The sequence below is a fragment of the Babylonia areolata genome, chromosome 14 (assembly GCF_041734735.1).
Source record: "Babylonia areolata isolate BAREFJ2019XMU chromosome 14, ASM4173473v1, whole genome shotgun sequence".
NCBI classification, from domain to species: domain Eukaryota; kingdom Metazoa; phylum Mollusca; class Gastropoda; order Neogastropoda; family Buccinidae; genus Babylonia; species Babylonia areolata.
The window spans coordinates 1,200,001-1,212,500 of NC_134889.1; the positions used below are offsets into that span (position 1 = coordinate 1,200,001).

The following is a 12,500-nucleotide window of genomic DNA, read 5'->3' on the forward strand; positions in this document are numbered from 1 at the left end:
AGTGCAACACACACAGCACACATGGTGCAATACACACACAGCACACATAGTGCAATACACACAGCACACATAGTGCAATACACACAGCACACATAGTGCAATACACACAGCACACACATATTGCAATACACACACAGCACACACACAACACACATAGTGCAATACACACACAGCACACACAACACACACACACAACACACATAGTGCAATACACACACAACACACATAGTGCAATACACACACAACACATACTGCAATACACACACAACACACATAGTGCAATACACACACAACACACATACTGCAATACACACACAACACATACTGCAATACACACACAACACACATACTACACACACAACACACATACTGCAATACACACACAACACACATACTACACACACAACACACATACTGCAATACACACACAACACACATACTGCAATACACACAACACATACTGCAATACACACACAACACATACTGCAATACACACACAACACATACTGCAATACACACAACACACATACTGCAATACACACACAACACACATACTGCAATACACACACAACACACATACTGCAATACACTCAACACATACCGCAATACACACACAACACACATACTGCAATACACACAACACATACTGCAATACACACACAACACACATACTGCAATACACACAACACATACTGCAATACACACACAAGACACATACTGCAATACACACAACACACATACTGCAATACACACACAGCACACATAGTGCAATACACACACAGCACACATAGTGCAATACACACACAGCACACATATTGCAATACACACACAACACACATATTGCAATACACACACAACACACATACTGCAATACACACACAACACATACTGCAATACACACACAACACACATACTGCAATACACACACAACACATACTGAAACACACACAACACACATACTGCAATACACACACAACACATACTGCAACACACACACAACACACATACTGCAATACACACACAAGACACATACTGAAACACACACACAACACACATACTGCAATACACACACAAGACACATATTGTATTACACACGCAACACATATTGCAATACAAACACAACACATACTGCAATACACACACAACACACATACTGCAATACACACACAACACATACTGAAACACACACAACACACATACTGCAATACACACACAACACACACTGCAATACACACACAACACATATATTGCAATACACACACAACACATACTGCAATACACAAACAAACACACGTATTGCAGTGCAGTACAATACATCACAGTACAGCACAGTCAAGTAGAGAAAAATACAATACATCACAGTACAGCACAGTCAAGTAGAGAAAAATACAATACACTATATCACAGTACAGCACAGTCAAGTAGAGAAAAATACAATACACTACATCACAGTACAGCACAGTCAAGTAGAGAAAAATACAATACACTACATCACAGTACAGCACAGTCAAGTAGAGAAAAATACAATACATCACAGTACAGCACAGTCAAGCAGAGAAAAATACAATACATCACAGTACAGCACAGTCAAGTAGAGAAAAATACAATACATCACAGTACAGCACAGTCAAGTAGAGAAAAATACAATACATCACAGTACAGCACAGTCAAGTAGAGAAAAATACAATACACTACATCACAGTACAGCACAGTCAAGTAGAGAAAAATACAATACATCACAGTACAGCACAGTCAAGTAGAGAAAAATACAATACATCACAGTACAGCACAGTCAAGTAGAGAAAAATACAATACACTATATCACAGTACAGCACAGTCAAGTAGAGAAAAATACAATACGTCACAGTACAGCACAGTCAAGTAGAGAAAAATACAATACACTACATCACAGTACAGCACAGTCAAGTAGAGAAAAATACAATACATCACAGTACAGCACAGTCAAGTAGAGAAAAATACAATACATCACAGTACAGCACAGTCAAGTAGAGAAAAATACAATACACTATATCACAGTACAGCACAGTCAAGTAGAGAAAAATACAATACACTACATCACAGTACAGCACAGTCAAGTAGAGAAAAATACAATACATCACAGTACAGCACAGTCAAGTAGAGAAAAATAGAATACATCACAGTACAGCACAGTCAAGTAGAGAAAAATACAATACATCACAGTACAGCACAGTCAGGTAGAGAAAAATACACTACATCACAGTACAGCACAGTCAAGTAGAGAAAAATACAATACATCACAGTACAGCACAGTCAAGTAGAGAAAAATACAACACACTATATCACAGTACACACGGCTGCTCAGCCGAGCACAAAATCCACCTCTTTAGTTTCCGAGCAGCGTCTAGCGTCTGGGGTCAAACTTTTTTTAATGCCAGACTTTCCCACCACACTCTGCATTGGCCGGCGCATTCACCGCGGTATTTCTGGCCCCGCGTGCCAAACCTGGACACTGCCTTCTTTGTTTCACTTGGCCCCGCAGCCCCTGCCCCACTTTTCTCACGCTTCCATAGCATCCACACATTTCCTGCAGCGATTACACTCACCCTGCTCTACATGCCCCTGCTGCTTGCACTCACCATGCTACAGTGTGTTCATTTAAACACTTGTTGTGCTGACAAGAAAAAATCTACAACTCAAAAGGGTGGGCTGATCTGCATGCAGGCATGCTAAATGTTTTGGTGATTTTTACGATTTCATTGTAATAAGCGTATGTTTTCTTAGAGAGGGATTTAAATTTTACGATTTTTGCGATCATGTTTCTGCTTGACCTTCTCTTCTCTTTCTTCATGCATGTTTCAACCGTTGCCGCAACAATTGCTATGTAAGAAAATATATTGTGTTTGGAGTCAATGGAAAGCTCATTTTGTATTCTTTGTAGAAACCCACTTCTTTTGTCGTTATTTCCAATCCATCCGGGAAGATGATGCGCGAAAGAAACAAAGCAGATTTACCGCTGAACAAGCGTACAGCGAGTGCCGCTGGCACGGCCTGTTTGTCAGCCACGTTTATTTATATCCATGCCCTACTTCCTGGGTTCATGAACTTTCGCTGGGCCAACTAAAGTGCCAGCACTGAACATCCGTGTACAGCACAGTCAAGTAGAGAAAAATACAATACATCACAGTACAGCACAGTCAAGTAGAGAAAAATACAATACACTACATCACAGTACAGCACAGTCAAGTAGAGAAAAATACAATACATCACAGTACAGCACAGTCAAGTAGAGAAAAATACAATACACTACATCACAGTACAGCACAGTCAAGTAGAGAAAAATACAATACATCACAGTACAGCACAGTCAAGTAGAGAAAAATACAATACATCACAGTACAGCACAGTCAAGTAGAGAAAAATACAATACATCACAGTACAGCACAGTCAAGTAGAGAAAAATACAATACACTACATCACAGTACAGCACAGTCAAGTAGAGAAAAATACAATACATCACAGTACAGCACAGTCAAGTAGAGAAAAATACAATACACTATATCACAGTACAGCACAGTCAAGTAGAGAAAAATACAATACACTACATCACAGTACAGCACAGTCAAGTAGAGAAAAATACAATACATCACAGTACAGCACAGTCAAGTAGAGAAAAATACAATACACTATATCACAGTACAGCACAGTCAAGTAGAGAAAAATACAATACAATACATCACAGTACAGCACAGTCAAGCAGAGAAAAATACAATACATCACAGTACAGCACAGTCAAGTAGAGAAAAATACAATACATCACAGTACAGCACAGTCAAGTAGAGAAAAATACAATACACTATATCACAGTACAGCACAGTCAAGCAGAGAAAAATACAATACACTATATCACAGTACAGCACAGTCAAGTAGAGAAAAATACAATACACTACATCACAGTACAGCACAGTCAAGTAGAGAAAAATACAATACATCACAGTACAGCACAGTCAAGTAGAGAAAAATACAATACACTATATCACAGTACAGCACAGTCAAGTAGAGAAAAATACAATACATCACAGTACAGCACAGTCAAGTAGAGAAAAATACAATACATCACAGTACAGCACAGTCAAGTAGAGAAAAATACAATACACTACATCACAGTACAGTACAGTCAGGTAGAGAAAAATACAATACATCACAGTACAGCACAGTCAAGTAGAGAAAAATACAATATATCACAGTACAGCACAGTCAAGTAGAGAAAAATACAATACACTACATCACAGTACAGCACAGTCAAGTAGAGAAAAATACAATACATCACAGTACAGCACAGTCAGGTAGAGTAAAATACAATACACTATATCACAGTACAGCACAGTCAAGTAGAGAAAAATACACTACATCACAGTACAGCACAGTCAAGTAGAGAAAAATACAATACATCACAGTACAGCACAGTCAAGTAGAGAAAAATACAATACACTACATCACAGTACAGCACAGTCAAGTAGAGAAAAATACAATACATCACAGTACAGCACAGTCAAGTAGAGAAAAATACAATACACTATATCACAGTACAGCACAGTCAAGTAGAGAAAAATACAATACATCACAGTACAGCACAGTCAAGTAGAGAAAAATACAATACATCACAGTACAGCACAGTCAAGTAGAGAAAAATACAATACATCACAGTACAGCACAGTCAAGTAGAGAAAAATACAATACACTACATCACAGTACAGCACAGTCAAGTAGAGAAAAATACAATACATCACAGTACAGCACAGTCAAGTAGAGAAAAATACAATACACTACATCACAGTACAGCACAGTCAAGTAGAGAAAAATACAATACACTACATCACAGTACAGCACAGTCAAGCAGAGAAAAATACAACACACTACATCACAGCCACTGCTGGCCTCCCACTAACCACATAGTTTTTGTCCTGGTACAAGTTGACCCCGAACTCGTTGTGGATGACGGAGATGCGAGCGCCGACAGCGACGTCCGCCCCGTCCAGCTCCAGAGCCTGATGGTAATCCTGAAGGGCAAAGTTCAACTCCCCTTGCTTGAAGAAACAGTCTGCAACATGGGGAGACATTTTTCTGTTACGTGTTGGTGCGTGTGTGAATGCGTTCCTACCTATGTGCTATCCTGCACTCTGCAACATGGGGAGACATTTTTCTGTTATGTGTTGGTGTGTGTGTGAATGTGTTCGTGCCTATGTGCTGTCCTGCACTCTGTAACAAGTAGACATTTTTCTGTTATGTGTTTGTGCGTGTGTGAATGCATTCCTGCGTATGTGCTATCCTGCAGGGCACACACACATATGTGTGTGTGTGTGTGTGTGTGTGTGTGTGTGTGTGTGTGTGTGTGTATGCATATGTGCACATCTACAAATTTGCATGTGTGAGTGTGCACATATTTGCTGAACATGGCCCATTCATTCTGTTCCATGACAGTGTGCCAAATCATAATGTGCAAGGATCAGAGTGCAGGAAAAAAAATGCATCGCTTTCTAGTCTGTAAAATATGGAATTCACTGCCTGTTAGTCTTCAGCACTAACCAACACTCGCTGTGTTAAACCCCGACCAAAAACCAGTCTGTAAAATATGGAATTCACTGCCTGTCAGTCTTCAGCACTAACCAACACTCACTCTGTTAAACCCCGACCAAAAGCCAGTCTGTAAAATATGGAATTCACTGCCTGTTAGCCTTCAGCACTAACCAACACTCGCTCTGTTAAACCCTGACCAAAAACCAGTCTGTAAAATATGGAATTCTCTGCCTGTCAGCCTTCAGCACTAACCAACACTCGCTCTGTTAAACCCTGACCAAAAACCAGTCAGTAAAATATGGAATTCACTGCCTGTTAGTCTTCAGCACTAACCAACACTCGCTGTGTTCAAACCCCGACCAAAAACCAGTCTGTGAAATATGGAATTCACTGCCTGTCAGTCTTCAGCACTAACCAACACTCGCTCTGTTAAACCCCGACCAAAAGCCAGTCTGTGAAATATGGAATTCACTGCCTGTCAGTCTTCAGCACTAACCAACACTCACTCTGTTAAACCCCGACCAAAAACCAGTCAGTAAAATATGGAATTCGCTGCCTGTTAGTCTTCAGCACTAACCAACACTCGCTCTGTTAACTCACTCAGTACGGCCAGTCCTCTCTTCTCCTCTACACAGACCCCTCGGATGTCCAGTGGGTGTCTGAATGACCCAACCTTTAGCTTCCATCGTCAGAATTGTGGTATTCTTTGTCAACATTCACCTCTTCAGTATAAGAGCCTTCCGGTTGCAATATTTTGATGGTGGTAATTGGGGTGAAACGCTGTTAATGTCGTCTCTTTCGCCGTTCGTATGGAGAGAGTTAAACCCTAACCAAAAACCAGTCTGTAAAATATGGAATTCACTGCCTGTCAGTCTTCAGCACTAACCAACACTCACTGTGTTCAAACCCCGGCCAAAAACCTCATCAATACTATGAGGCATCACCCACTGTTACTTTGAGCTGTTTTAGCTGGTGGGTGCATGTGTGTATAGCTGAGTGTGGTCAGTCATTTTGGGGCGTGGCTGTGTGTGAAGGGGTGACTGCCAGCAGCGTGAATTTACTTTGAGAAATCAGCTATACACATGACTTTCATTATCATAATCATCATTATTATTATCAATATTATCATTATTACTTTACTATATCTGTTATTATTACTGTTATCATTATTATCACTATTGTTATCATTATTATTATTACTATAGTTAATATTATTATTATTATCATCATCATTATTATTTTGATTATTATCATCATCATTATTATTATTATTATAATTATTATTATTGTTATTATCATTACTATAGTTGTTATCATCACTGTTATTATTATCATCATCATCATCATTATTATAATTATTATCATTATCATTACTCTACCATAGTTGTTATCATCACTGTTATCATCATCATCACCATCGTCATCACGCCACTTGCTCCCTCACCCCCTCGGTTGATGTACAGTCCCTTCTCGTTCTTCTCTCCCTTGATGGCCTTGTTGAGCAGAATCACCGCCTCGTCGAAGAAGCCTTTGGTGAAACACTCCACGGCAAAGTCGTTGTAGGTCAGCAACAGCTGTCGCTGGGCACTGCCGTACACGGGGTTGTCCTCGTTGTGGTCACACTTGTCCAGGGCCAGGAGGAAATCGTCGATGGCTGCGTTGAAATCGTTCAGCTTGCGATGCAGCGCCCCTCTGTGTGGAAACGGAGAAAGACGAGTACTTGAAGACTCCATGTTCTATTCAAGACAGGAAAGGAGTATTTTCTGACAATTATCATGACGGGGGCTGTTGGCTTACGTCATTCTGAGTTCAGAGTTCACGGAAACATGGGTGTGTTCGTAGTTTACAATTTTTTTTATAAAGTCTTAGGTTTTTCCACATAGATCCCATCCCCCCAAAAAGGAGGTGTGAGATGGGGGGGTGGGATGGGAGGGGGGGGGGGGTGACATAGACAGCGGAAGGAGAGGGAAGGGTGTTTAAGAATGGATGCATGTAAACCTCTCTTGCTGTGTGAATGTGAGACAGGCAGAAAATATGAAGGAGGGAGGGAAAGGGAGGGAGGGAGGGAGAGAGAGAGGGGGGGAGAGAGAGAGAGGGGGGGAGAGAGAGGGTAGAGAGAGAGGGAGAGAGGGAGAGGGAGAGAGGGAGGGGGGGAGAGAGAGAGGGGGGAGAGAGAGGGAGAGAGAGAGAGAGAGGCAGGGAGAGAGAGAGAGGGAGAGAGTGAGGGAGAGAGAGAGGGAGAGAGAGAGGGAGTGAGGGAGAGAGAGAAGGAGAGAGAGAGAGAGAGAGAGGGAGGGAGAGAGAGAGAGAGAGAGAGAGAGAGGGAGGGGGAGAGAGAGAGAGAGAGAAAGAGTGAGAGAGAGAGAGAACAGCATGTCCTCATACCTGTAGAGAATTCTCTACAGCAGAACAAAAATGGACTGTTTTTCTACAGGACTAACACAATCACATATATCTGTCCCCCTTACACACACAGTACATACACACTCACACACACAATATACAGCACACATTTTTACACACAATACACATATACACAAAGTACACAGCACATACATATACATAGCACACACACACAGTCCACACACACACACACACACAACACTAACACCCCTCCACACACACACACGCAAAACTAATACCCATACCTACAATTACACACACACACACACAGCACTAACACCTACACACACACACACACACACACAACACTAACACCCCTCCGCACACACACGCAATACTAACACCCACACCTACACTTACACACACACACACATACACACACACACAACACTAACACCTACACACACATACACAAACACACACACACAACACAAACATCCCTCCATACACACTCACACACACACACAACACAAACACCCCTCCACACACACACATACACAAACACTAACACATCCCACTCCCCCCCCCCCACCCCCCAACCCCCCTTCCCCCCCCTCCCACACACCTCAACACATGGTACTCAGCCACAGAGGGATTGGTCTCAATGGCGATGGAGATTTTCTGCAGGGCCTCGCGGTGTTTGCCGGCAATGTTGAGCTGCATGGCCTGCAGCCTGCTCTCCCCTGCCTTCTCCTCCAGCGTCCGCATCATGTGCTGTGCCTCCGGGTGTCCAGGTTCCAGTCCCAGGGCGTCTTTCACGTCGTAGTAACACAGCGTCGTCTGCACACAGCCACGTGTCAAGATCAGTGAGGGAACTCACTCCGGTGAAGTGCCTGCTTTTCTTGAAAGAGAATGCTTACAAACATGTTTGTATATGTATCTATCTATCTACCTATCTATTTAGATAGATAGATATCTTTTTTAAAAATTAAAATGCACACTCATATTTTTACGTATGTATGTGGCACATGCACTGACACACACAAACATTAGGCACAAGCATGAACATTACAAACTATGATATATATACAATCCCTCTCTTCACACACACACACACACACACTATTATTGCATTTGTTTAAAGACAAGGATAATGAATGCAATAACAGAAACATAACGCATTTCTGTGTGTAGAACTAAAGACTTGTCCACATGCATATGTGTTTAAATGTGTGCATAGCCACACACATACCTAAGTGAATCCAAAGTTGGTCTGCTACACCAATGATGATGGCTATACTGATGGTAAATTTTCATCATGTTTTGTTAAAAAAAAAAAAAAAATCTTAATGTATTGCGCAGTGTTACTGGTCAAGGGTTTTATTAAAATTCCATGACTTTTCCTGACCCTGGAAATGGTATTTCATTTGTTCAGTGGTAATGGTCAAGGGTTTTATTAAAATTCCATGACTTTTCCTGACCCTGGAAATGGTATTTCATTTGTGTAGTGGTAATGGTCAAGGGGTTTATTAAAATTCCATGACTTTTCCTGACCCTGGAAATGGTATTTCATTTGTGTAGTGTTACTGATCAAGGGTTTTATTAAAATTCCATGACTTCCTGACCCTGGAAATGGTATTTCAATTTCCACATGACTTTTCCAGACTTCCATTAGCCCTGTAGATTGTATATGTGTGTGTGTGGCTTTGTAAGACTGTACGCACTGTCACAATCATTGTGTGTGTGGATTTCTGTGTGTGTGTGTAAGCTGTGCATGGGTGACACTGTATGTGTGTGTCTCACATACAAAACAACACATTACGGAACATGTCGTGGAGTTGTGTCCTCATGATACAGTACATTACAACACAGTGTGTGTGTCACTGACATTACGGAACATGTCGTGGAGTCACGTCCTCATGATACAGTACATTACAACACAGTGTGTGTGTCACTGACATTACGGAACATGTCATGGAGTCACGCCCTCATGATACAATACATTACAACACAGTGTGTGTGTGTCACTGACGTTACGGAACATGTCGTGGAGTCACGCCCTCATGATACAATACATTACAACACAGTGTGTGTGTCACTGACATTACGGAACATGTCATGGAGTCACGCCCTCATGATACAATACATTACAACACAGTGTGTGTGTGTCACTGACGTTACGGAACATGTCGTGGAGTCACGCCCTCATGATACAATACATTACAACACAGTGTGTGTGTGTCACTGACGTTACGGAACATGTCGTGGAGTCACGCCCTCATGATACAATACATTACAACACAGTGTGTGTGTGTCACTGACGTTACGGAACATGTCGTGGAGTCACGCCCTCATTATACAGTACATTACAACACAGTGTGTGTGTCACTGACATTACGGAACATGTCATGGAGTCACGCCCTCATGATACAATACATTACAACACAGTGTGTGTGTCACTGACGTTACGGAACATGTCATGGAGTCACTCATGATACAGTACATTACAACACAGTGTGTGTGTCACTGACGTTACGGAACATGTCATGGAGTCACGCCCTCATGATACAGTACATTACAACACAGTGTGTGTGTCACTGACGTTACGGAACATGTCGTGGAGTCACGCCCTCATGATACAGTACATTACAACACAGTGTGTGTGTCACTGACGTTACGGAACATGTCATGGAGTCACGCCCTCATGATACAGTACATTACAACACAGTGTGTGTGTCACTGACGTTACGGAACATGTCGTGGAGTCGCGCCCTCATGATGTAGAGGTCAGGGTTGTTGTTGTCGACCTCCAGCCGCTTGTTGACCAAGGCCAAGCACTCTCCGTGCCTCTGCAGCGCCGCCAGACAGCTGATGCTGAAACACAGCGCCATGCCCGCTCACGCACATGGCTTCAGTGTAGGGAGGTGGCAGTATGGTTAAGACACTCATCTGACAATACAGAGAGTCCGTGAGGGTGTGGGTTCGAATCCCATTCTCGCCCTTTCTCCCCACCCTCTCACGCACATGGCTTCAGGTACGTGAGGGTGTGGGTTCGAATCCCATTCTCGCCCTTTCTCCCCACCCTCTCACGCACATGGCTTCAGTGTAGGGAGGTGGCAGTATGGTTAAGACACTCATCTGACAATACAGAGAGTCTGTGAGGGTGTGGGTTCGAATCCTCCTTTTGCCCTTTCCCCCAAGTTTGACTGGGAAATTGAACCGAGCATCTGGTCTTTCAGAGGAGACGACAAACTGAGGTCCCGTGTGCAGCAGGCACTTGGCGCACTGACAAAGAACCCATGACGACAGTGCTGTCCTCTGGCAAGATTCTGTTGAAGAAATCCACTCTGATAGCTACAAAAATACAAAGCATACACTCAAGGCCTGACTTAGCGTGTTGGGGAACGCTGCTGGTCAGGAATGTAGTGTGTATGGATTTGTCCAAACGCAGTGATGCCTTCTTGAGAAACTGAACTGAAACTGACATATCCTGACCATTTAAAACAACCTGAGTCTGTATAACATCCCTTCCTTCTGCTTTGATGCCCTTTAACCCACTGTGCCCTGACCATTTGACTGAAGACAAGACCCTGCCTCAAGCCTTGAGTTAAACTGCAAAATTTAGGGTTGCCCCAATAACACATCTGTATCTAAAAACCTGCCAATGAAACCTACAGAAATTTTGCATTTTTGCTGAGAAATGAATAAGTTGTGGGTGTCACCCACCAACAATCTTCTGGCTGCAGTGGAAACATATGGGTGTCACCCACCAACAATCTTCTGGCTGAAGTGGAAACATATGGGTGTCACCCACCAACAATCTTCTGGCTGCAGTGGAAACATATGGGTGTCACCCACCAACAATCCTCTGGCTGCAGTGGAAACATATGGGTGTCACCCACCAACAATCTGCTGGCTGAAGTGGAAACATATGGGTGTCACCCACCAACAATCTGCTGGCTGAAGTGGAAACATATGGGTGTCACCCACCAACAATCTTCTGGCTGCAGTGGAAACATATGGGTGTCACCCACCAACAATCCTCTGGCTGCAGTGGAAACATATGGGTGTCACCCACCAACAATCTGCTGGCTGAAGTGGAAACATATGGGTGTCACCCACCAACAATCTGCTGGCTGAAGTGGAAACATATGGGTGTCACCCACCAACAATCTTCTGGCTGCAGTGGAAACATATGGGTGTCACCCACCAACAATCCTCTGGCTGCAGTGGAAACATATGGGTGTCACCCACCAACAATCTGCTGGCTGAAGTGGAAACATATGGGTGTCACCCACCAACAATCTTCTGGCTGAAGTGGAAACATATGGGTGTCACCCACCAACAATCTGCTGGCTGAAGTGGAAACATATGGGTGTCACCCACCAACAATCTGCTGGCTGAAGTGGAAACATATGGGTGTCACCCACCAACAATCTTCTGGCTGCAGTGGAAACATATGGGTGTCACCCACCAACAATCCTCTGGCTGCAGTGGAAACATATGGGTGTCACCCACCAACAATCTGCTGGCTGAAGTGGAAACATATGGGTGTCACCCACCAACAATCTTCTGGCTGAAGTGGAAACATATGGGTGTCA

At 42.9% G+C, this 12,500-nt stretch overlaps 1 protein-coding gene across 4 annotated transcripts in view; it reads right to left on the reverse strand.

The window, feature by feature from the left end:
• LOC143289718 (tetratricopeptide repeat protein 16-like) overlaps positions 1 to 12,500 on the reverse strand; it is a 39,653-nt gene that overhangs the window by 7,873 nt on the left and 19,280 nt on the right. For all 4 annotated transcript variants that reach the window (XM_076598788.1, XM_076598787.1, XM_076598786.1 and 1 more), the window contains 4 exons: positions 10,644 to 10,773; positions 8,525 to 8,739; positions 7,001 to 7,248; positions 4,929 to 5,080 (listed from right to left, as the gene is read on the reverse strand). In XM_076598788.1, the coding sequence (XP_076454903.1) occupies positions 4,929 to 5,080; positions 7,001 to 7,248; positions 8,525 to 8,739; positions 10,644 to 10,773 (745 nt within the window). The remainder of the gene's footprint in view (positions 1 to 4,928; positions 5,081 to 7,000; positions 7,249 to 8,524; positions 8,740 to 10,643; positions 10,774 to 12,500) is intronic.